Raw genomic sequence first — 26,952 nt, 5'->3', positions numbered from 1 at the left:
AATAGTCATGTTATACAGACAAGGACAAAAGTTGAACAATCGAATAGACTCAAATGTTTAACGAACTCTCCTTATTAGTGACGGGTTCGGAAAAACTCAAGTTTTTTTTTTTACTCAAAGCCATAAATGATTGACCAAAATTTCATTGAAAAATATTTTCATGGCATAGAATTTATTCTCGTCTCAATCTGGTAGTAGTTGGATTTCCAAATTTACTTTAAAAAATGAAAACTCATTTGGTTAATAATCATGATTAATTATGTTTAAAATTTTAATAGATGGCTTTGTCAAAAACAAAAAATTGTAATATATGGTTAATGTGTTGCAATACTTTGTTGTATTCATCGAGCATCCACCAAATATAATTAACTATTGGTTTAAATTGTGTTAACGTTAACTCGTAAATACAGTTCAACTGATAGCTACCAGAGATATATGAAATGGTCGAGTTTATATTCTCTATTTCTTCATATATAATGTGTGTGAATCTACTCATTAGACTATTTAATAAAAAATTATATTAACCGTTCAAATATCGTTAAAAAATGTACTTGCTCTGTAAATAAATTGAGTTTGAAGTAAGCAGTATTTTTAAAAATAATAATACTAAATAGGGTTGAATTTAACAAATTTTTCTTATATTTGAGACCACAATTTTGCTGATAAATAAGAATGAAGGGATTACTTTTTTTTTTTTTTTGCCAAAAGAGAGACTACTTCCACAACCCATCTTGTTTCTATTTTGTTGGACCCACAAATCCGATATTAATATAAACTATTATTGTCCTACACAATAAAATAAAATAAATGTAAACTAGCTAACTCTCACAATAATCAAACCCCTATTGTCCCCTTCCCCTCTACCTCTTTTTCATATAATTTGGTTATTTAATATCTATTTGGTCCACTCCCACTTGAAGTCATGTTCCACCCTCCTTCTTTGACCATGTCATTATTAAACCTTTTCTCAATTGCTTTATGGAGTTATAAGATGAGTTTGATTGTAGAATTAGGTAGCCTTCTTTCATAATACTAGTAATTACTTAGTAACAAGGTTGTGCCATGGATAGACAGCAATCAATAGAAGTAACAGATTCAGAAGATGGAAGAGAATCAGAAGAATTCATTGAAAAGAAAGAAAAGGTTCCTACTCCATTTGCACAAGTTGGAACTGTTTCTTTCCCTGGCTTCTACGGAAAACATAGATTGCAAGCTTCCATATCTAACCTTAATAACCAAATCAATATTCTCCAGGTCAACTCTTATCTCATTTATATTTTAGTATTATGCTCTATTTTGTTTAGTTTGCATAATTATATATCTTCTTGGTATATCTAATTTACATATATTATATATTGAATAAGTTGATTCCCTCAAGAAAAAAACTAGAATAAATTGATATTGAATAATTTGAACCTATGATGCAGGAAGAGTTGGAAAAACTTGAAACAATAGGTGAATCTTCCACAGTCTGCAATGAGTAAGCAAAGCAAAAACAAATACTTTTTAAATTAGATTTGTGCTATTTTTCATCATTGAATGGTCCATTCATTGTGCTTTTAATTAATTTGCAGTGTCATTTCAAGCGTTGAATCCATGCCAGATCCTATGCTTCCATGGTAAAATTAAGAACATCTTGATTCTTGATACTCGCAATATTACATTTTCTTTTGTTACAACTCACAATATTACATTTAAAGGATTCAAATAATAAAGATTAATACACACACATGTGTATATTGTCCTAACCATATGAGTTGATAACATGTAACATGGTTGCAGGATTAAAGGTACAGTTGATGCTGGTTCTGGTTGGGATAGATGGTTCGGAGGAGCACACAACTCTCGAAATCATAAGCGCTGGATTTAGAAAATGTTTTTTAGTTGTATACATATTTTTGGGGTGATCTATGAATTCATTCATAATTTAACATTTTATAACGATAAGAGGAAATATTGTTATAGATGATAAATGCTTTGTTTGGTAAGAAACATATTTGAGCTTATAGCTTATAACATTTTTGAGCTAATAGCTTATAAGATTATATGACTAAAAAAGAAATCTTTGATAACATATTTGAGCTTATAGCTTAAAATCAAAAAATATATATTTGAGCTTATAGCTTATACACATTTTTTTCACAAGTTTATAAAGAGTCTTATCACTTCTTATCTCAATTTTACCCATGCAATCATAAATGAAAAAATAAATTATTAGTTAAATATACTTTTTTTTATGTCATTTCATATTTATAAACTACTTCAACGGTTAATTTTACCAAACACTACAAATTCAATCAGTTAGCTTATTCGTTAAAAACTATAAACTAACTTATAAATCATCCACTATAAATTGGCTTATCAATTATCTTCTTTTTTTACCAAACAGAGACAAAATAATTAAATTGTGTAATATGCTACGTTTTCCTTGTCAAAAAATTACTATAGAAGAAGAATTAAAAGTCCACCTTTACTTGTGAGTTACTCCACTCGATAGTTAGATTTGCTACTGGTTATTTGCAGTAGGTCCTTATTTGTTTTTGAAAAGGAGAGCCTCTCCCCCACTTGAAATTTTGGTCATATATAAAATCTAAATATAAAGAACTACTGAACTACATTTCAAAAATTTGCCATTACTATGGCAATAAGACCAAAACATCCAACACTAGGTATGCCGCCCCAGGCACGAGGATTTACATGGTTGCATTCCACCAAACCATTTCTTTTCTCATTCAATTGGTTTTTTCCCTGAAGTGTATATATATACATACAATAAATGTCACAATAAGATGATACCAATGAAAGAGTGGTTCCTACACAACCTGAGATGAAACATTTGAAGTCAAAAGTGTTCCACGAAACCCTCCCTCGGTATGCTGTGTATCCTTTTTCTCGTTACACAGCTCATCTGCAAAAGATGGAATATGTTCATTTCTGTGCATAAGAGGAAAAAGATAAAGTCATCAAGTAAAATTATCAAATAGCTTACCAGCAATATCTCGATTTTCATGGATCTCAGAGTCCCTCACAATAATCTGATCTCCAGCAAATATGTTAACGTCCACAAGTGTAGTATTTTCGTCAATGTGATCGATTGTTATATCACCTTTTTGTAGTATCTGGTTTTCTTTGACAACCTGAGCAATTACCAGATATGGGAATAAAAAATTAATTACAAAGCACTGAATTGATTGCAGCAATAACAAACTAGTGCATGGGAATTTTTAAAAGAGAACAAAATTTACACAACCACGTCTATTTTCAGTTTATCAAGTCATCCCTAATTTATGTCTACTAAAAGTCAGTTTAGGTTCACTGTGATATGATGCTTTCACGCAATCACACAATACAGAGGGAGGAGGATCCGGGCAGCTGTGCAGGTAGAATGTGAACAGGAGGAGAAGGCAAGAGACAGGAGAGCGAGCAATCCAATATGGACAATGAATAATAAAGTTTTGTAATTTTGCTTAATCTAACGGTTTTAGAATGTGGTCCAAACAGAGACTACGTATAAAGGTGGTCCACCCTACAATCTGCCCTTTTATTATATGATGACATGAAGCTGGCATGAAGCACTGATCCTATGTTTAAGAGCCTTATAGATTTAGCAATCAGGGGCTTAAAGATGGTTTTTATAACGCCCTAAAGTAACAATAACCTGCCAATATAAGCTCCATCTAGCAATATTGTATGTGCTTGTGTGCACACTAGAAAAAGATAGACAGAATTTTCACAAAATTCATTGGTTGTTGGATTGAATAAAGATAGACGTGGCACCCACAATGGTCGACACGTAGCACCTCACTTAAGGGATGTGGGTGCCACGTCAGCGAAGACTAAGTCAAAAGTGGCCTTGGGGGCTAAAACTGCCAAAGATCCAATACATAGGGGGCTGTTTTGTATTTTAATTAGTTAGAGGGCCAAAATCGCAACTTTTGAAAAGATAGGGGGTCAAAAGTGCAATTAAGCCTTTTGATTTCCCTAATTTGTAATTATCCATCTTTTATGTGGTTTTTGGCTCTATGTAGGAAGAAATTTGCAGATTTTAACATAATGGAGTAGAAATGGTGAGAGAAGGAGAAATGGGGCACTCACTCACTCTGGTGTTACGTGCATCATAAGATCACATGGAATCTCTCAATCCAATGGTTATTAGTTGTGGTTCACCATGAACCACTTAGTTGCTAGTCCACCTTAGACGTCACTAACATTTAAACTACAAAATAATATCAATACAGAACAAACTTGGCTTACCCCAAATGATTCCCATATCATCATTTTCAGCTGGTAAATTGTTGTTGAAGCAGACACTTTTAGATTAATTGAACTCCCATTTTTAATCTTCCTGGAGCGTTTAGAAACCCGTCGATCTGCTTCAACAAATCCCTTTGAAGCCTCCAAGATTGATCTAGGGACCTCTTTTCCGCGTACAAGAATTACACATATATCCTCATTGGAATAATTAAGTTTATGCACTAACTCGCAGCTTTCTTTTTCTCCAATGCAACTTTCACAAACCTGCATGTGTCAGAAGGGCAAAAATTATAGTTCAAATAAAATTTTTATATATCATCCTATAAAGAGAATACAAACTTGCCAATAAATTTAGTTCAAGAATATACAATGGTTTAGAATAAATTAAAAAATTAACTGAAATAAGTTGGTAATGGAATTTATGTGGGTGAACAGAAGGGAGTGGATAGTGTAGATTCAGAAGAAGAAGCTACAAACAGTCAAAATTCACACTTCAATTAAACTATCATGCAGACGCAGTACAATATCTTTTGCACCAAGTTACATATGCACACACCCGGAAGCAGCTTTTTTAAGACATCATCTCTTTTGTTGAGAAACATGCAATACAACATTACTGTTTTTTCAGACTAGTTATTTTACTATGCATGTGATGAAAATAGGAAATAGGAAAATTAGAAAAATCAAGGATATAACTTCTCAAGTACAACTGGAAGATAAGCATGAACATTTAGGCTCTGTTTGGTAAAAAATAGCGGATAGTTGATAAGCTAATTGTTAGCTGATAGCTTATAACGGATATTTAAAATAGCATCTGAAAAATAGCGTTTGAAAAATAAGTTATATGCTTGTAAAATAAGCTATAAGCACATAATGAAAAAGTTGTTACCAAACAGCGCTTTTTTTGTCATACGAGCTTATCCGTTATGAGTAATGCTAAAGATAGCGAATTATTTTCCCACGACATATGTTTTTTATTGCTTTGACCAAACTTATAGCACAACCACCGCTTTTATTCCACCAGTTTCGGAATTTATAACCTATCTCTATTTAGCACATCAGCATTCGTGATTTTTCACGATAAATCCTTCGCACTGTATAGCAGTGTCATCCGTTATAAGCCATAAGCTAGCTTATATGTCTTACCAAACAGACCCTTAGCTTCATACAAATTAAGAGGAAATGTCATAAAGGATTAGTTGTCTAATATATGCATATATGTAATTCTGATTTCTGAAAGACTTGAGCTAGCTTATATGTCTTACCAAACAGACCCTAAACTTCATATAAATTAAGAGGAAATACCATAAAGGATTAGTTGTCTAATATATGCATATGTGTAATTCTGATTTCTGAAAGACTTGGCTTCAAAAAACTTAGGCACAAGAAAATCAAGATCAGGGCATGAAACAGCATATCCAACAGAATGTTGGTAGCGTTTTAGATTACCTCGGGACAAGTCTTGATCAAAAATTGACCATTCCCACTTTCATTATTCCCCTTATCCCAGTTGGCCAACTGGTCCTCACATATTGCCATCTCTTCACAAGATCCAGCTGTAGCATTCACCGAATCATTAATTTTCTCAATCTTTGCAGATACTCCTTGGGTTTCAGTAGCACCCCATTCTTCGCAGAAACATTTCCAATCATTCTCAGATATGATGGTTAAGCCACCTGCCTAGTATCCACAAAGTAGGACAGAAGTAAGACCGAGAGAGTTAGAAAGAACAAGCTTTTAGTCAATGATATTCAAAATGACGAAGGGAAATCTTGTTCCCCCAACTTACAGAAGACTCCCTTGGAATTATAGCACCACGTCTGAGAATCAGTTCAGGAGGCCTTTCAATGAGTCGTGAGTGCTGAGAAACAAGGGAAAAGTAAAAATCCATTCTGAAATTGCTACAGGTTAAATTTGATGTTGTGTCATATATGTGAAGACCAAGCATAGAAAAATGAAATGGCAATTGAAGAGTTAAGAATCTAAATCTGCAACTAAAATCCTTATCAAATTGCATAGAACAATTTTTCAATAAGTGCAAACCTGAAAATTAAACTCAAATTTAACCAAATACTAGTACACTAAACTGAAACAAACAGAACTACCACTTAACAATATGCTAAGTGTGATTGAAGATTAAATGAACAGTGTACCTTTTCGCAGAGCAGTGCACCAATCACCACATTTAATGTTTCAGGTGTGTCAGAATTCTTGACAGCTGGGTTGATATAAGTTCTCCATTTTGAAATCCAAGAGGAAGGAACTAAGAAATATGTGCAATCTAGAGAGAGAGGCATACTTTTCCCATTGAACAGCTTCTCATGACTCTGACGCTGCCTTTGTTTTAATAACCTACACCATGAAAACAGAATTTAATTTAAAATCTGTCTACATCAGCTCTATATATCAATAGCAATTTACAAACAAAAGAACCTCATAGAGTCCTCCATGCAAAACACTTCAGATAATTCACTATTGCATTCAGAGCACTCTTTGGAGTCTAAAGGAAACGTAGGGCAGACCAGAAGATCATCACTTTTCACAGAAGTTGCATCTTCATATAAGAAGAGCCAAAAACCCTCAGGAACAAGCACCCGCTTAGCACCAGTTGCTTGCTCAGGCATAAGTTGTCCATGTGGACAACTAATAGCCGCTGTTGGTCCAGAATCAGCTTCAGATGGAGCATCGACAACTTTTCTTTTCCACCACTGCTGCAACCTACAAAAGTAAACTCAGCTCAAAAGGCTTTAGTATAGTTTCTTTTGAACAACCCTAACAACTTGATGAAGTAGATGATACAAAAAAAAAAAAAAATCAAAACTGATCAGAACAGATAGTTAAGTTTTGGAATGGATTTAAAACACCCTTGCAAAACTAACTTCTGAGGTGAGGATGCCCACCACTTAAAACCACTATTTAGCTCATGTCACTATCCAATGTCAGACTCTCAACACACTTCTTACACTTAGGAATGAGCATCTGGAGCATGACTCAAGTGGCCCAATAGATTTAGGATGGGAAATGATACCATATTAGGTATTGGGGTTAGGTCTAACTCAGCCCCACAAGCCTAACTTGTAAGATGAGAGATGACTGACAGCCACTATCCAGGCCACATCACTATCCAATGTAAGCCCCTCACTAGCTATAAATTTTCTTATGGGTGGACATTAGTGTATATGCTCACATGTGATTTAATACTTTACAGTGTTAGTGTGTTTGTTTAGTTGGTTACCAGTTAGTTTAGTTTAGTATAGTATCAGCTAGTTAGCATGTACAGCTGTCATCACAGCTCATCCAAAACAGAACCAATTGACTGTTGGAACACACAGTCTACTAATGTGACATCACAATAATACAACACAATTTTCAATATTCAATTCCCATGCTATCCAATTTTCTAGCTCTTTCCTAGTATAAGCATTATCTTGTATTGGACATCCTGTTAAGCATCGATGTGTATTTCCCTTCTGTTTTGTTATTAGTCTACTGTACTATAAAAATTTACTCTTTTCAAGCACTTATGGTGCTTTAATATATTATTTGTCTGATCTAAAAAAATTCTCTGCATTTTTTCCTTCTCTCTCAGATCATACATAATACTGGTCCCATAAAGCTTAAAATAAAAACAATTTCCAGAACAATAGAAAATGGAATGCTTAGCTCCATCACCCCTTATTCCTTTCTGAAGAAACAGAAATGACAAGAGAAAAGATTTGCAATCATACCATGATCTAGACACGTAGTACTTTCCATCTTCGTTTTTTCCATCAAGAATATCCCGTGCAAGTTGCTTAAATGATTCTCTTTGATGCCGATAAGTGTCTGCTGACACGACATTCCGAGCCCCATCAATCAGACAGTCCAAACAGCAGTCCTCATGAGAAAGTGTTGGCCCTCCACCATACTGTATTTTATGAAGCATAAAGGAAAAATGTATAGACGTACTATTAGCAACAATGACATAATAGGAGATACACACGAATAAAACATGACAAAATCAAATGCTTATGAATCTCTCAATGGAAGCTCAAACTTCTAGTTATTTTTATGTACACTGTAATTCAGTCAGCAATGTGCACTTTATTCTCCTCACATCAGCACAAACCCAAAAAAAAAAAAAAAAAAACTCCGGCATAAAGTTATTGCCCGCAGGGTAACAGTTTGGATATTGGATACGAATATTCTTTGTAACGCAGGCATCAGGACAAGTACTATATAGTACCCTACTCAGACCCTACCCATTGCCATCTCACATACTCCTCACTCTGATAAAAAAAAAAAAAAAAGGTCATCTATCATACCAGTATCACAATACTTAGAATAGAACTTAAAAGAAGAAATCATTTTCCAATCTATCCCTTCTCAAGCCCCATTACCAATTATAAAAAATCTCAAGCAAAATTTTTCATATTGATTTAAAAGGAGCACCAAGATCAAATGAATGGAATCATAACAACTAAATACATTTACCTTAGACAGTAACTTATCCCATGCTTTAGAAGACAGTCGTTTTGTCGAAGTAACCTTTGACACTGGGACTTTACCGTGTGAACATTGGATAGATGTGTTGTCAATAGCACTGCATTAACATTAAAAATTAACTATCCCATAAATCATGTGAAATAACCCTACCCTAGTAAATGATACAAGGAATGTGCCTCAAGCTAAGGCAAGGAAAGAATTTAGCCACACAAATAAAATATAACAAACTATTGATGTGCTCTTGGCCAAGAATACATAAAGCATATGCACTAACCTTGGAGTAACATTCTCCGCCCATTGGCGAAGCCAGTCGCTATAAATCCAAAAATACGGTTGCTCCAGTGGTTGAACAGGAGCTTCAGCTAAAACAGATCGAACTTCTTCTCTCCTCTCACTGATACGACTCAATTCTACCTCTTTCCTATGGTTGTACTGCTGGCAAGTATCAAGATATGAGGCATTGAAATTTTGAATCTCTTCACAAAAATGAGAAGGAAGACAATCATTATCTTGTGCAGTAATTGGAACATCGACTGTTTCAGTATGATTAGCACTAGTTTCCATTCCCCCGTTCTCACTAAAAATTTTGGTATGCTTAAGATGGTACATCAACATATATGCATCACTAGATGAAAATGTCTCCATGGGTAAAGATTGTGAAACTTTTACATTTGAAGCACTTCCATTACTGTCAGCTACCCTTGCTTCAGAGAAATTAGAATGATTCACATCATTCTTAACAGATTTAGAAGCAGAGCATGAAGCTTCTTCGGCAAATGGACAACGGCCCAAGTTAGTAACAAGCTCATCATCAAATTCCCACCATTGCCCTGTGTTCACATCCTTGATGTGTGCAATGTAATGACCACTATTAGCTGCAGTTCCCTTGTGTATCAGAACAGCTGACAAGTCATATATCAATTCAGACTGAGATGGCTCAGACAATCTGTGGTGCATACTAAGTTCAGCGGGAAATGAAAATGGAGAAGTAACTTTCTTCTTTGTTGTTGTCTGCCAGAGGAAACAAAATAAAAGGAATACATCCATCAAAAAATGACCTAGTGATGCAGAAAATCAAAATATACTACATAGAATGAAGCTTGCCCAGAGAAAGAAAAGGCATGTAGCTACTAACATAGTTTCTATGTTCAGAAAACTCATGTGATCACTACAAGCAGGTTTACCAAATTAGCCATAATACACCAGACAGTTTTGCCAAGTAAAATAATGGTCCTTCTTCTGTATAACCATTAAAATTTCTTTCTCTTTTATAAAAAAGTTAAAGCATAGCTCACACAAGCCACGTGTGAAACACAAATCAAGGCTCATGTGTTGTTCTTTCTGTAAGAGCATTTAGACCAAGATATTTGATTTGAACAGTGATACGCACACTGGGAGAATTATTTATGTAATTTGATTTGAGACTTTTGCATAGATAGAAAAATTTACCAAAAAAAAACTGACAGTTTTCAGGACTATGGTACACATCCACAAAGAGGATATCTAATTTTCTAAGTCCAAAATATATATACTGGAGCATGCTCTGAAAATTCTTGTAATGTTTGTTGATCTCTTATACCCCAAAAAAAAAAGAGAAATTGAACCAAAAAAATGAAGTAAACAATGAAAAACACAAGGAATTTAGTTGTTTAATGCTTACAACAACACAACGATAATAAAATTCAAACTTTGTACAATACCTTTGGAAGGAAGACATAGCGCTTAAGCTGAAAATTAAGCACATCAGGTAATGTTCGCAGCTTGATGCTGCGAGTAGCATCAACCCTTGTTTTACATGACTCACAAAAATATTGATTGTCTCCATTAAGCTCTTCAACAGTGAGGTAATCATCTAAGCTCTCGTCTAAACTTTTCAATCCCTTGACATTCAACTCCAACTCATAGAAGTCTTCCATTTTGGAAGAAGCTTCAGAGTCTCTTCCACATTGTGAGCACCTTCATAGTAAAGTGAGAAAATTTTATTTGAGAACATTTGAGCATAAAATGCCAGAGTCAATTATGACCAGTGAAACACAAACACTTCAAGAAAAGGCTGTGTGTTGGACTTGGAAAACATGTCGGACACTTCAGGTTAGGCACAGCACAATGGGACACTACAAGATAGATGGACACATCCAATATTGTTGAGCCACCATGTGTGCGTCAATGCCATGTCAGTGCCTATGCTTCTTAGCTTTTGACCAATAATGAGAAAATGAGTCCGAACAACCAGTAAGGATAATTACATTATCAATACTAACCAGCCCTCAAAGATGATGCAAACGACCAAACGTCATTTTAGCACAAAATTATAATTAAAACATCATTTGGTAATATCAAAAACATTTTTGCACAAAAATAATTCAAGAGCGCCCAACAAACAAAGGTGTTATCTTATGCTTTATTTGTTAGAGACACTTGCATCATTCTGAAGATGTTGTTCTCATCTTTTTCTTTTATACTTGAGTATGTAGTGAAGAGGCAGTAAAAGGGTCAAAAAATTTAAAAGGATTTCTCACTATGAAGCACGGATACGGACACCGACACACCGACACATCTAATAATTTGAAAAAATCACATAATTCAGGGTAATTACAAGTGTCGGTGTCGTGTCAACGTGTCCGACACCGAGACACGCCTAATCCAAGGAGTGTCCATGCTTCATAGATTTCTCATATATTTGACGATAACAACAACAACAACCAAGTCTTATCACACTAAGTGGGGTCAGCAACATGGATCAAATTATGCCATGATGTTCTATCATATGTGACTTATTTGACAAAAACTATAATATTTCACAGCCCCGTCCCCGCAAAGACAAAGATTTATAATGCAATAAGCTAGAAGAAGAAGAAAAATCGTATTACATAAGTCAAAAAGTTTCGAACAGTCAATGATTCTTACGTTGTCACGTGAGACACACTTCCCCGGAAAAGATCTTGAACTATCGTTCTTGCCTTGGAAATTTCGGAACGGCTAAGGCAACGCTCAAGCAATGATAGAAGCAATGTCAGGAACTCATGGCTATCCTGCTGAACTTCATTGTCCAACTCCAGCGTTTTTACAAATGGAGAAGAATCTATGAAAGCCTTTTTACTTAAATGCAACTGAGCAAAAAGCCGAGCTAGTTGATCTAACACTGGTTGTTGCTGAAAAATATCTGGTTCTACAGAAAATAATCCTTCTCGAAAACGTTTATTCATATACAAGCATTGGAGTATGCTATTAGCATAACACGTTGCTCCAAGATTTGTGAGTCCTGCGGGTGAATTAGCAGATTCACGAAGTTCCGTGTTTGGGTCAAAGCCAAGACTATCAACAAAATCAGATATCTTCTGCCATATGCCAGACTTCCGCGTTCCACTTGGAGGCGGAACCAATGCACAGAAGCAATTCGGATTGTCTTTAGTATTAACACGACAACCTGAACAGACTGGCTTTGTAATCATATACAGTTTGTTCATATCATCATCAGTTGCTACGCCTGTTTTGTATATTTTCCTACACAAAGAAAGTACCAATAAGTTCTAATTCCATTTGATAAGTTAAAAAACAAGAATGCCATTATCAGCTTGTAGTACCTCAATATTTCTGAAGTTCCGGTATCATCATCCCCTTGTCTCAGTCTTTTATTTTTACCCCGAGTCGTTGTTCTGCTCATTGTATAATACAAGACTTAACCCTAAAGAAAAGAAAAAAATAACACAAGAAACTAACTTCATTTAGAGAGAAAAAAAACTAAATGAATCAACACTTCATTTCCACACCCATTACTTAAATCAAATTACAGCCAAAATAACCAAGCTAAATTTAGTTTCAATTAATGTTAAACTAAAACGATGAAACATTGTCACAGGAAGAAACATCAGACATGACACTGACACGGTCACGCAGATCCGTCCCTGAGATTTTGGGTGCCCTGTATGAACTTGCTACATATTCTTTTTACAAGTCGCGCATGCCATCACAATCGCAAGCACACACTTGCCACACTATTTTTTTGCATCTCAACAAGTGGGGTCCGACAACTTAGTGCCCCTGAAATGCCGACAAGGGTCGGACACAGGACTCACCTTCTATCAGAAGTGTCGGTGTTACATAGATGTAAAATGCTTTCAATAACGCACATTTAATTGTGTCATTAAATGGTAAAATAATCACTTAAAAACGAATAAAAACGCAAATTTACACAGAAAATTATACAAAAATGCAGTTACAATCTTAATGTCTATGAAAACACATTTTCACAAGTTCACACTATGGTTATCATACTCATTGTACAACAGAACAAGTAAGAATCTAATTACACAAGTTACGAAAAACCAAAACCGAAGCTGAAAAAACCCTAGAAATTCCAATCAGCAAATTTTTGATTGAAAAAATAAAGCAAAACGAGAATTAGATATATTTCAACATAAATAGCATTATTTAATTAAATTAAAACAACAAAAAAATGATCGAAACAATGATATTAAGATAAAAATAATGGAAGCAACGACATTACCAGAGAGAAGAAGGAAAGACGAAAAGCTTGTTTGAACTGTGCAAGATGACGAACGAACGAATGAGTTTGGATTCTGAGAGAAAATGAAATAATAGAGTTTATGTTTATTTATATTAAAAAAATAAATAATAATAAAGTTTATTGTTTTTTTATTTTTTATTTTTTATTTTTATGGAAAAATAGTAAACAGTAGCTTTTTGGAGGGAAAGGGAATTTTGGGAAAAGAATGGGGGGAAGAATGGGAAGAGACAGTCAAGTCAGTCAGAGTCAATGAATAAAGCTGTTATTGATATAATTACACAATTTTTTGATATAAACTTACCAATTTTAGTATTTTAATGTGGTAGCATTCTCATTGTTTATTTTAAGAGTTTTTTTATTCACATCCTATATATTTTTTATTACACCTATTTTTTATTTTTTTTTTGATAATATCAAAATTGTCATTTTATATAAAAAAATTTAAAATTTTGATTTCATTTATTGTCACTCTAAAATTTCACTCTCTTTCACCCACCAACAATCAAACAATCTTGATGTTCAATTAATTTCTATGGAAGATTAAAGAATGAATCAAAACACCTTTCATTCATACTCGATTGCGTATAAAAAAGTGAAATTTTTTTTCTTTTTCAATAATGTTGGTTTCAATTTTCTTCTTCTTGTTCAACTATACTGTACGACATTTTAAGTTTTACATTGTTGAGGTTAACTTAAATTCAGTTTAAGTAGGTTCATGTAAACATAGTTTACATAATCTACTTAAACATAGTTTACATGACCTGCTTAAACTAAGTTTACATGTACACACTTAAACTAATAGTATAGATAATGAGTAGTTTGTTGAGGTATTTATGCTACATAAATATTAAAAATAAATTAAAAACTTAAATAATATATTTAGTTTTTTTTACAAGAGATAATATATTTATTTGATAAAAACAAAGTAATATATGAAGTTTGTTGAGATATTTATGGCAAATAAAATATTAATTTTAAAAAATAAAAAATAAATATTGAAAATTAATGTGGAAGCGACATGTGACATAAAAAACCTTACGTTATATATATATATATATATATATATATATATATATATATATATATATATATATATATATATATATATGTGTGTGTGTGTGTGTGACTTTTTCTAATTACACCCTTTATATTCCTGGTTACAGTCTAAAATGATAAAAATTACCCTTTCATAAATTTTGTAAAAAGTCTTTTCCTTCTTTTTTGGTTACATCCCAAAACTCCTCTTCCTTTTACTGAGTTTAAGTATGTAATGTAAATTTAGTTTAAGTAAGTCATGTAAACTTAGTTTAAGTAGGTTATATAAATTTAGTTTAAGGAGGTCATGTAGTCTTAGTTTAAGTAGGTAATGTAAAGTTAGTTTAAGTAAGTCATGTAAACTTAGTTTACATGAACCTACTTAAATTGAATTTAAGTTAACCTCAACAATGTAAATTAAAACCATCATAGAGTACCGTTGAACATGAAGAAAAAATTGAAACTAGCATTGTTAAAAAAGAAGAAATTCATTTACTTGTATGAAATCGAGTATGGATGAAAGATAATTTGATTCACTCTTTAATCTTCCATATAAATTGATCGAACATCGGTTTGTTTGATCGTTTGTGGGTGAAAGAGGGTGAAACTTAGTGATAATGAATAAAATCAAGGTTTTAAGAAAATTTATATTAAATGACAATTTTGGTATTATTAAAAACTATTAAGAAAATTTAGGTGTAACTAGAAATATATGGAGTGTTAATATAAAAAGTCTATATATATTTAGGTTAATATATGTTTACTCCCTGTAATATTAGTAATTTTTGGTTTATCCCATGTAAAAATATTTGTTTAGATTTCAACCCTGTAATTTAAAGATTTTTGGTTTAGGACCTTCATGAATTTTGAGCGTACAAACTCGATAATATAGGAGAGGGTAACCTTAAATATCGATGAAATGACAGAGGATAAACCAAAATTCTCTTAAATTACGGGAGATAAATCGAAAATCGCTAATATTATAAGGTAAAGATATATATTAACCTATATATTTTAAGGAAATATATATTTTTAAGGTAATCTTTATATACTTAGCACGCACCCGTCGAAACCAAACTGATCAAAACCACAAATTGGAGACGTCGCTTCGCCGGAAACGATAACTACTCGCCGGAATACGCAGCCGGAGCCGTTCGCCGCCGCAAAGAAATCATAAACCGTGAGAAACGCCGCCAGGTATTGCATTTTACTCTCTTTCTTCTTCTTCTTTTCCTTCCCACTGTTAACGGAAATGTACCAGAGAGAGTTATAGTTTGTTGATTGATGTTGTTATCTAAAGTAGATTGTCGACTTAATTACATTTGAAGTTTGAAAGATATTAGAATGATTGTGTTGAGATTGAAACCCTATACATACGCTTCTTTTCACAATTTATTTAAATTTGGGTTACTAGCACCTATGGTAGAAAAGAAAAGATAATGGAAACTTGGCTTAGGTAGTTTTGAGAGTGAACATGTAGATTCTATATTAAGGAGATGAAATCAGATGGAGGGTAGTCAAATCACTAGAGACCGAGGAAGACCTAAAATAATTATAAAACATTATCACGTCATTTGATCCATGTAGCCGACCCCACTTGCAATTAGAGCTGATAATATGACATGTAGCAGTGTTTTTCTTGGCTTCTGTTTAAAGGGAATAGTCAAAGCAGCTCATGCTTCCAACTTATATGTGTTTTTAAGGAGTCTTGGTTCTTAATCTTAACTGGTATGACCTTTGTGAATGATTGGTCATGAATTCTTATGTATTTTTCTTGGTGTGTGCTCTTGTACGTCTTGTGCTTGAGTCGTAGTTATTATTAATAAATTTCGACTTTTCAAAAAAATAAAATAAAAATCATGTAAGAATATGCATAATTTTAAGTATTATTATTTTTATTTTTAAAATAAAAGTTTTAGTTAATCGTGCCAGCCCGAAAAAGCCGTAGCCCGCAAAGAGCCGGGCTTGGACACAAATTTTTAAGCCCTTTAATCATCCGAGCCTTCTTGACAGCTCTACTTGCAATGGTTACATATATTTTACATTCTTTGTTTCTATTTGCTACTGCTGATTGAGTTCTATTTAGGCTGATAAACATTTTTTAACATGATGGTCTGGACCACTTTTTTTATGCTCCCTGACTTCTTATCCAAAATTAGGCTTATTTATTTTATTCCTTGCAGTGAAAATGGCGAACAATGACAATTTAAAGACATGCGTATCTGATAAGTTGATGTCACTGCTTGGATATTCTCAACCCACAATTGTACAGTACATCATTGGACTATGTAATTCATCCAAGATTGTTTTATCACCCTAAAAATTATTATATATAATCATTTTGGAAACGTTGTTTTGGGATTCACGTGCTATATTTCATTAATATCTTTTTGGTTTTGCAGCCAAGCAAGCTACTTCACCAGCTGATTTAGTGGGAAAGCTAGTGGAGTTTGGGTTCTCATCAACGGACACCCGTGCGTTTGTGGAAGAAATTTTCTCTAGAGTTCCTCGTAGATCGTCTGGCTTAAATGTGAGTTTTGATCCAAGACACAATGAATATACTGCCATTTTTTTACACTACTATCCAGAAAATCCTCTTACAGAAATAATTATTGTCTGCGGGCTATTGATTTTTTGTGCTCTATAATAGCAATATAAAAAACAATAGAGAGAAGCTGCAATGCTGGCAAGGAAACAGGGGACTTACACAATTTTGAAGGATGATGACTGTATCGATGATGACCATATTGTTAGCGGTGATGATAAATCGTCGATAACTACTGCTTCTACATCTAGAAAGCCAGACAGTCATAAAAAACGTTTCAGGAAGAAAACTGAAGTTCAAGATGATCAAGAAGATGAGGCAAAGTGTTCATAACCTATTAGATTCACTTTCGTATTCATGCTCATTGTAAGTTGCCGATCAATGTTTATTGTAACAAGGTTTGACTTATTTTGACCAAATGCATCAATGCAGGTAAGTTCAAGGAAAGAAAGGGAAAGACAAGTTAAGAGAAGAATTACCGTCAATGAAGATAGTGGTTCAGAGGTACCATTTTCTTAATGTCTATTTGTGCTTAATTACGACACAGTTTTGCAGCTGGTACCAATGATGAAATTCCTACTGTATCCACTTCAGATTTATATTTTTTAGCTGCATGTTCAATTCTATTGATCACTGAGTTTCTGCTTCTATTTTCTTTTTTTGTAATGAAATTTAATATGATTTATGTTCTCAAAAAGAAAAAGAAAAAGGATTTTGTAATAGTTTAATTTTTGTTGATAATACCAAAGAGTCCTTTGTTTGTTAATTTTTCTTTCTTTGCATATAGAACTCTCTTATTAATCAGTTTTGTAAAAACTTTTTTACTATAATATCCATCAATTCTCTTGATGTGATTACTTGTCTATTTGCAAACAGTCAGAAGAAGAAAGATTGAAAGATCAAAGGGAAAAGGATGAATTAGTGCAGCATATGAGAGAAAGAGATGCTGCAGCGACACGGAAGGTACTCATTAGAAGTCGGATTTATTTGGTCAATTGTACTTGAAGGCTTTCTTTTATGAAATCTGCTGTTTATGGTTGATACCATTATGCTCAAGTTGGTGTCTTAGTAGTGTCTGCATTAATGCTTTCTTATGGATAAAAGAAGAAAATTGGTTTGAATGAATGGGTGAAAATGTGTGGAAGATGGGGTTTCCATTCTCACAGTAGTAGCATGGCTTATCTTTGTTTCATCTAATATGTCTGATTATATAACTGTAATGGATGTTATTTAACTTTTGCCTCTCCCACCCATTAAATGTTTCTTCTAGTGTTAATATGCAAGTTGTTTTGGCTTAAGGCTGACTTAGATATTAGCTGTATCTTACCTTAAAATCCATGTTAGATCATATCCATTGCCCATAATTTTAGGAACTTGTTTTGCTTTTACATCTAATGAGATTCTTTAACTTTTCTGTTTCTTCATTCTAATTCTTTGAATTTCTTTCTTGTTTCAGTTGACTGAACAAAAATTAGCACGAATGGAGGAAGGTATGTCGGTGGATTGTTGAGCTTAGATACATGCACTTATGCACACACATAAGTGCAAACGTGCCTTCATATCCAAATATTGATTTTAATTTCTTGGTTCAATTTTTCTTCCAACAGACGAAGCAATTCGAAGATCTAATGCCGCAGAACATGATGATATGCGCTGTTTGAGGTTTGCTATTTTGTGGAAATATTATTTTTTTAGCAGTCATAAGAATCACAAAATTCTGCCTTTTGCTGGATAGTTGTTAAGATAAGGGTTCAGAAGAAGAAATATATTTTTGGGCGCTATTTAAGAGGTGTACCACTGAGTATCTTGTGGACTGATGCTTTAAAAATCTGACTAGTTTCTGAGACAGGAGTAAACTGAAGATAACAAAACTATTTTCATAAATAAGTTTGTGAACGATTCTGTTGTTCTGTACAATGGAGGCAACAAGGTTTGAACCTAGAACCTCGTGCATACTACCCAAACCCCTCACCACTAAACTAATTCTAGTCTTTACAAATCCTTATATACTCTCAAAAAATCGTCTAGGGCATGGTTTGGAAAAGACTTCAGATGGAGTTGTTGAAATTTTGGTTTTTGATATTACCCGTCGGTGTCATGTGCCCAAATAACAAACAACATATAGTGCATAAGGCTCGGTTGTTTTTGACTTTTTTTGTTTGTTTAAATAAGATACGATTTTGATCGCGTAAAGTTGGTTGCAGTGTCACTTTACTTATTGTTTTTCTGCTGTTTCAGAAAGTATTCACGACAAGAATACTTGAAGAAAAGAGAGGAAAAGAAATTAGAAGAACTGAGGTATGATTCTACTTCCGTTTCATTTATTTTCTTATGGTTGTTTTTAGTTCTGATTTTCTGTCAATGAAGAAATTAATATTTGATATCTTGGACATATCTGTTATGTATTATAATGCTTATTTTTCCTTAATCTTCTATAGTTGTATTTGATAATCATTTGCACGATTATTGCAGAGATGATATAGAAGATGAGCAATATCTATTTGAAGGTGTGAAGCTTTCAGAAGTGGAACAGCGTGAGTTAAAGTACTGGTTGCTTTATTGAGTTCTTAAATTTTTCTTTTGTCACTTTATGTTACATTTTTGTTTCTTAAAATCGTTTTCTCTATAAAAAGTAGTGTCAAGCCAGTTCTGTAAAGGAAATGCTTGCTTTACCCAACCTCGGTAATGGAGTTAGAATAAAAGAAAGACTATGGTACTGAGGTTGGGTAAAGCATTTCTACATGTGACCTTCCATCATTATGCCTCTTAACAAACAGGTTTGAAATCTAGTTAAATAGACAAACATGCATGCTTGCGTATTCTGCATTTGTACATGAGAGCTAGAACCCTTCCATCATTATGCAGAGTTTTTAAAGAGCTGCATATTCACTAATAGAAAAGATATATCTTATGTATCTTTAGAAGGAAAAAGTTCTTAAGTTTTCTATTTCTCCCCAGGCACAAGAAAGAGCTATATGAACTTATAAAAAAGCGGTCAGAGCATGCGGACAATGTGAATGAGGTAATCAATAAGTTTGTATTTTCTTAAGGCTGAAAATATATTTATTATATCTCATTACGTGGGCAGAATGTACATTATATAGGCAGGAGTCTCCTAGCTAATCCCCAATCAAGATAATAAATAGGGAAGATAAAACTAAGCAGTCACAACTTTTCAATGGCTCAGCATATTTTCATGGAGAATGAGTGTTAGATCAGGATCAGATAAACTGTTAATATATACTTGTAATTATATACATGCTTGTTTATAGTATAAGCCTTGTCTAGAAAAAGAGAAAAGAAACATCTGTAAGGTTGCACTTTAAGTGTATTGTGCTTCATATCTGTTTACTACTCCTAGAGTTTATGTAAACACTATCTTTTGTAAAAACAGCTTGTTGTATCTCTGGATTGAGATTAGAAAGTCCTCAGGTTGAGGCAAGGAAATCTAGGACAAGGTTGTCTTAGTGGTATTGTTGTAATCAAAATTTGATTATAGTGAAAAATCTATGATCCTGATCTAACACTCGTTATTCAAAATAAGCTATTTGCCAGTTGTTCTTGTTTCAGATAGGTCCTTTCTATCAAATCAACTTTGGCTTAACGGAGGTTGATAGAAAGGACCTATCTGAAACAAACTCGAAACTTAAAGGACCTATCTGAAACCTTAGAAACTTAAAGGACCTATTTGAAACAAACTTCAAACTTAAAGGACCAATCTGAAACCTTAGAAACTTAAAGGATCTATCTGAAACAAACATAAAACTTAAAGGACCCGGGGAGGTATTTGGCCTAAAATTTTATTCATTTAGTCTTTGTAAAATACAAAAATTATGCTCTTAATCTCTTCTGAGAGACTACAAACATAGATGTTTTGTTAAATAGTGGGGCTAAACGCGAATGAAATTTTATATGGACTAAATTTCAATGGTTCTTTTTTTGTAGGGTTTAAAGACATATTCAACCTTGTATATTTTTATATATTTGGTTATGCTTTTGCTTTCTGTTGATGATTACTTGTTTAATGCCTTGACTGAATTGTGTAGTTTTATAATATGGTGGTTCTTTCTTCTCATTTGTAATGGAATAATGTATAAAAATATCACACTCTCTTAATTTTTTTTGGAAAATTGGGATAGGATCCTCGGCAAAGGGGTCATTTGGGATTGTGATAAGCTAAATACACATCTATACATGTCTTTGCTAAACTCTTATGTTCTTCTGGAATTGTAGTATAGAATGCCAGACGCTTATGATCAGGAAGGTGACGTTGATCAAGAAAAGAGGTTTTCTGTGGCTATGCAGCGTTACAGGTCTTCACTTACCACATATCTCCAGTTCCACTACAATTGACAATAATATAAAAAGAAAAAGAAAAGGGAATCCGATTGAACTATTAACAATATACCATTTATAATGTATTTTCTCTGATTTTTATCTCATGAATTTCCAAAAAGTACTTGCCGTTATTAGGAATATACAACATAACTGCTATCTTGTATTAAGAGTTAGGCTTTGGCTCAACACTCTAACCTCCACCAATCAGAATTCTGTTAGAGATAGTTAGCAACATCTGACATACAGTCGATAGTTCTGTTAGAAGTTAGTTACATCTTTTTATACTATAACTATATCATCGAACTCTACACATTCAGATTGAATATTCATGAATAATTCAGATTAAACTCTGCTAGATTTTCTCTCATTTTATTTCATTCTCCCTTTCTAATACCCTTATCGAACATTAATTTTTTTATCAATAGGGATTCAAATGCTGAGGAAAAGATGAATCCATTTTCTGAACAAGAGGCATGGGAGGAACATCAAATTGGTAAATATCTCTTTACTATTGTGCTCCTTATAATATCTAATTTTCGAGAAAATAAATCCCTGTTCTTTTCGTTTGTTTTCATATTTGTGTATTCTTAATAATATCTTCTAGGAAAGGCAACAATGAAGTATGGCTCCAAAAATAAAAAGCAAGCCTCTGATGATTACCAGTAAGTTTGTTCATTTAAAAACAATTGTTGTGCAATGTTATATTCTAATCTGGTTCTGTTGTTACTTATCGGATGACACTGAAGTCTTAGCTCAGTGTGCTTTTATTCTTTAGGTGTAGCATTGAAGGTGATTCATCATGTATCTTTCTTTGAGTGCACACATTACTGGTCATTAACTTGTTTACAATTTATGTATGTAGATTTGTGTTCGAGGACCAAATCGATTTTATCAAGGCATCAGTGATGGATGGAGATAAGGTATGTTAATGACTCAACTTGACTCATGACGTTTAATGGTGATATTCTTGTTTTTGAGCCAGACTTGCTTTGCAGTTTGATTACCATGAGATGGCAGATTCAATTGAAAAGTCCAAAGCAAAGTCGGCATCAGAGGCACTTGCAATTCAGGTAGCACTTCAATAATTCAATTAATAATGGCTTTATTAAGTTTTAGTACCTCTACAGGCACTGCCTTGCCAGTCAATCAACATTTTTTATTTTCTGAAAGTTTCATCCCATAAATATTTAATAGTTATAATGAAATGAAATTTTTTAATACTTTTTAATTTTTAAAAATAAATAAAATGAATGATGGAAAGTAGAGCTTCGAAGAGCAGTTTTTAATTAAATAAGGACCAGTTTTCAATTAATTTTGTGGCAGTCAGGCACCTATAAATAATATGTATATTAAGAAGGAGTGCAGTGGATCTAGTCTCTCCTGGAGGGACTGGTTAATGCAACAGATTGACATCTCCAAGCGGGAATGACTAACAGATAACAAAGATAATCAAAGGGGTATTGAAGGAAATAATGTTTGACCCGTATTAATATACTAGGGGAGAAGAAAGAAGGGTGCCAAAAAAAAAGGGCTGCAGGGGCTTTGAGATATTCAAAAATGCATTAATAACAGTTTTCCTGCGGTCATTAAAAGGTTGACTCATAAACTGGTGCACCTTATCAATACTATAGATAGCCTATCTCAAGCCCAGTCACAGTGTCATTCTGTTGATGACTAATAAATGATTTATAGATTGAGAGTTATTCATGTAATCAATCACCTGCAAACTTTTATAGCTCTCATCCGCCTAAAACTAGTGCAGATACCTTGAGCTGCAGACATGTCAGCATCATGAAGCAAATCCCTTGTATATTTTTGAGTGAAGTCCAAGCCCATTTAATTGAATTGCAGTGGCACTCAACAATTATGAGTATAGCGCATCCTGGTGCACTAAAAGCTCCTGCATCTGCCGGGTCTGGGAAGGGGTCCCACCATTTTGGTGAGCTTTAAAAACTTGTAATTATCACTTGCATTATGAATTCTTTTTCATCCTGCTGATTCAAATTTTTAACGACTGCAGGATTTTTTCCACACACTGCAAAATTGCAAAAAAACGGATCATATTGGACACTTAAACATGTACAGACTGTTGACATACATCCTAGCTCGGGGCTGGCACAGGTACTTTGGTTTTGTATCTTTTATATTATTTTTGAGTATCTTAGATCTCAGGATTAAATATCTTATAACCCAAAAATAGAACTAACACAACTTGAATATCTAAGATTTGTGTCCCAACCAACCTCATAAATCCGGTTTGTAAGATAAGGGTTGTGATGCCGATGCATAGACCTTAAATTCCTTTATATTGAAGTCGCAATTGTGAACCACAATTTAAAGCAATGGTGATGACCTCAACTCAATTTGAGAAGTGCCAACAACACTCACTCTAACACACTTTTTTTGAGAAGTGCCAACAACACTCACTCTAACACACTTTTTAATACACCCTCTTTCATTGGTTAATATTCACTCGGATCGCACTAAATCATGCGGATCCCATATAAATTTGGTGAGACCCCTATTATTAGAGAAGAAACTTAAGTCTAGTTTAGTTAGACTTAGAACTAGTTAGTTAAGGGATGCCAGCTGGACACAACTGGCACTTAACAGCTGCTGTTAACTGACCGATAACTGTCAGTCATCCATAGATCAACCTGTTATAGCCGGGTAACTTTCAGGCTACTATACATGCTTGATTGTAACTGATTTCAATCAATTATTTTAAAACAGAATTTTAGATCAAAAGTTAGTTATGCAATTCTCTCTGAATTTTACACCTATGAACTTTAACCAATAAAAGAGCGTGTTTTGGTAACATTATTCTTTCAATTTAGATAACCCAAATGGAGAAGAATGATACTTGAAGAACCGATACGAAAAACGGAATCAAATTGTATAGACATATTTAGAACATAGGACATTATATTGTTGTTTTATCTATGGAGCCATCACAATTTAGTTGAAAAGGGTTTGGTTGTTGGAGTTGTTTGTTTGTGTGTGTGCATCTGGATGTCCAATTTAAGGCAACTTGAAATGAAAAGATTCTATCAATGTTTTGTTGCGTGAACGTTCATTTATAAAAAAAAAAACATATCCAAATTTCTCTCTTATATATTAACTTTCCACTTTGTTTATACTCGAAGGTTCGTCCAAGATGCGTCGTGTACCATGAACTAGTGCTGACAACCAAGGAATATATGAGACAGGTATTCCCTACATTTAAGTAATCCAAGTGTTTTATGAATTTTTTCAATGGATGCTCGGGAATAGCTATAACTATATGTATATTCTTATTGCAGATCACGGAGTTAAAGTCACAGTGGTTGTTGCAGCCCAATGATCTTGAAGACAGTATGCTCTCTTTCTCTTTATTTCTAATGTCGTTGTTCTATGCTGCAAGGAGTCGAGCACAATTCCCTTAGGTTTTCCTAATTTGGTTTGAAATATTGACATCCTTTTACAGGCCCTCAGGTTCCTAATTGAGTTTAAAATATTGAGATCCTTTTATAGGGAATGAATTAATCTGTGTTAAATAGGTTTTTCGTCCCTATAAATATAGCGAATTTTGATTTTAGTCTCTAAAAAATTAAACTGAATGTTTTCATCCTAAAAAAAAAATGATTTTGTTTTTGGTCCTTAATGACCACTTTATGTTCATGTGAATGTAAAAATTCTAACACTTTTGTGTTCAAATTGTATCCAGATTATGTTCGTTTATTATGTCCAATCTTTATATATTCATTAGGGACCAAAAAATAAACCAAAATTTTTTGTGAAGATGAAAACATCTCATTTTACATTTTAGGGACTAAAATCAAATTTTAATGTATCTATAGGGACGAAAAACTTATTTAACCCTAAATCTTTTAATCTACGTATGTTTCTAATGGACTCCCGGTTAGTGTATTGCCATAGGAGTACTTAATAGGAACTTTTATTAAAAAATTCTAAATAAATGAGGTCTACATATAGCGTATTGACAGTTTTAAATTTGTTGATTATTATTTAGAGATCACATTCTTGATTTATGCCATTAAAATTTGAGACTAATGTGAATCAAACTTCTCCGTTCATCTATTTGAGTTGTTGAATCAAATTTTGTCGCAGCTATCTCAAAGAAAATGCCCCATGGAGAAGGACGCGCAGAGAACCACAGGAAGTACATTCGTTAGAAAGTGGTTTTGCTGGAGGCAAAAAAATGTTGCTCTTAAAGTTGGAAGAAGATGCATTGTAAATATATTTCTTCTGTGAGCTGTGAAATATATATATATTATGAATTTTGTTTAGAGATTAAGCAGTATACACTTATTTTTAGTGTAAATTAGCTTCAAACTTACACCCAACAGAATATCTTTATTTTGCCACGTCATACTATTTATTTAAAGATTAAATTATAAAATTAGAGATAACATTATTTTTGAACTTAAGTCACAGATGGTGTAAGTATAAGACCTAACCATTTGTGTCAACAATTGTTAATCATAAATCTTCTCTATATATTAGTTGTCTTCATGCTTGAGTTGGTATCCATCCAAGATCAACCCTGCAAAGAAGCAGAATAACTTATTAGTTTGCATCCAATTCCTGTTATTTGTAAATTCTTCCCTATTTATGGCAGAATGTATATATTAATAGAGAGAAATTAAAAACATATTATGAGTATGAGAGAAAAAGTTGTCACAAAATGGTTGTACAAATATTATTTCTCTTTAAAATTTATGTTAAACCGTCTAAGAAAAACAATTTCATAAAATACAATTGTTTAGTATTTCTTTTCTTTTTTTTTTTTTTTTGGGTCAAGATTGTGTTAGTATTTCTAAAACCACAATAAAATAAGACTATTCAAGGATACAAGTCAAATCAAATGTATTTATTAAAGGAGAACTCTAATATATGGAGCGTATCTGACGTGAACTCTTATCTATTATGAGAAATGAGAACTATGAATTAGTACCAGATGATTTAATTTAATGGTAAAGATTAAAAATAGTATCAATTGTAACCCACTTGAATTGGTCTGGTGGTATTGGCTTGGGACCTGGGAGTCTGTTCCTCCTTGAGGTCTCAAGTTCGAGTATCAATTGTGTTTGTGTCCATCTAATCACCCTTCGTTCCTTCATTAATATTTACATTCTAAAGGATAGTAAATTTCACATTGTTTTGTTTGTGTTTGTCCAAATTGCTTTTGTTTTTCAAAAGTTAAAAACTGCATTGTTTATCAAAAAATGAAAAGAATATTCAGTATTTTTTTTTTTTTGAAAGACAAGAATATTCAGCTATGTCCTGGAAAAATAATGCATTGAGATAATGAAGTTTATAAATCGTCATCTCTGTGTTAACGTAAATTTATTCTGTGATTGTATTTTACCATCTTTTTATTGGTGCAAGCAAGATTTATTGGCAAAAAATTGCAAGATTTGTATACTTTCCCATTATTTATTTTATCATTTTCTTTCTTAAAAAGAACACGTTCACAGGACTCTATTTTCCTTATGACAAAATGCAAAAGCAGAAAATATCATGCATATAAAATACGTTTAGAAGATGAGTCTAAGATAACCACAAAATTAATATTCGAATGAGTAATATTATATGAACATTTATTTGTGTGACAACTATATAGACAACCATATTTTTATAAATAAAAGTATGTGTTGACACAAAAATCAAAGTAATAGAAAGAAAGTAAATATATAATGTGAGTATGAGAGAGAAAGTTGTCACAAAAATTGTTATAAAATAGTTGTACAAATATCATTTCTCT

General features: G+C 33.1%; 2 protein-coding genes and 1 pseudogene across 5 annotated transcripts; 2 read left to right on the top strand and 1 right to left on the bottom strand.

Annotated features, from left to right (window-relative positions):
- Positions 1-861: 861 nt before the first annotated feature.
- Positions 862-2,016, top strand: LOC25481893 (guanine nucleotide-binding protein subunit gamma 2-like; annotated as a pseudogene).
- A 517-nt stretch (positions 2,017-2,533) lies between these two features.
- Positions 2,534-13,335, bottom strand: LOC25481892 (ubiquitin carboxyl-terminal hydrolase 26). 2 transcript variants are annotated; one of them, XM_024775225.2, is made up of 14 exons: positions 13,247-13,335; positions 12,324-12,424; positions 11,647-12,243; positions 10,440-10,695; positions 9,014-9,750; positions 8,728-8,836; positions 7,983-8,161; positions 6,688-6,972; positions 6,408-6,606; positions 6,044-6,115; positions 5,704-5,934; positions 4,255-4,518; positions 2,990-3,137; positions 2,534-2,908 (listed from the first exon to the last, which is right to left on the bottom strand). In XM_024775225.2, the coding sequence occupies exons 2-14, from the start codon at positions 12,401-12,403 to the stop codon at positions 2,814-2,816; spliced, it is 3,252 nt and encodes a 1,083-aa protein (XP_024630993.1). In that variant the 5' UTR covers positions 12,404-12,424; positions 13,247-13,335; the 3' UTR covers positions 2,534-2,813. The 2 variants fall into 2 exon arrangements, with proteins under 2 accessions (XP_024630993.1, XP_013465750.2); XM_013610296.3 differs by having other exon boundaries at positions 12,324-12,395; positions 13,247-13,328.
- Positions 13,336-15,362: 2,027 nt separating this feature from the next.
- On the top strand, positions 15,363-25,613 carry LOC25481891 (pre-mRNA-splicing factor ATP-dependent RNA helicase DEAH1). 3 transcript variants are annotated; one of them, XM_024775222.2, is made up of 21 exons: positions 15,363-15,499; positions 16,486-16,590; positions 16,705-16,832; positions 16,953-17,165; positions 17,280-17,351; positions 17,724-17,810; positions 18,304-18,337; positions 18,455-18,509; positions 19,086-19,145; positions 19,320-19,391; positions 19,806-19,869; positions 21,081-21,160; positions 21,611-21,678; positions 21,790-21,847; positions 22,048-22,105; positions 22,181-22,255; positions 23,037-23,124; positions 23,206-23,306; positions 24,332-24,394; positions 24,488-24,539; positions 25,296-25,613. In XM_024775222.2, exons 4-21 carry the CDS (start codon positions 16,983-16,985, stop codon positions 25,358-25,360), a joined length of 1,335 nt encoding a protein of 444 aa, XP_024630990.1. In that variant the 5' UTR covers positions 15,363-15,499; positions 16,486-16,590; positions 16,705-16,832; positions 16,953-16,982; the 3' UTR covers positions 25,361-25,613. The 3 variants fall into 3 exon arrangements, with proteins under 3 accessions (XP_024630990.1, XP_039687812.1, XP_024630992.1); XM_039831878.1 differs by having other exon boundaries at positions 16,705-17,165; XM_024775224.2 differs by lacking the exons at positions 15,363-15,499; positions 16,486-16,590; positions 16,705-16,832 and having other exon boundaries at positions 17,035-17,213.
- The last annotated feature ends 1,339 nt before the right edge of the window (positions 25,614-26,952 follow it).

This window comes from Medicago truncatula, chromosome 1, assembly GCF_003473485.1.
Source record: "Medicago truncatula cultivar Jemalong A17 chromosome 1, MtrunA17r5.0-ANR, whole genome shotgun sequence".
Lineage (NCBI taxonomy): Eukaryota > Viridiplantae > Streptophyta > Magnoliopsida > Fabales > Fabaceae > Medicago > Medicago truncatula.
Note: the sequence above shows the minus strand (reverse complement) of the source record. Positions and strands in the feature narration are given on the sequence as shown.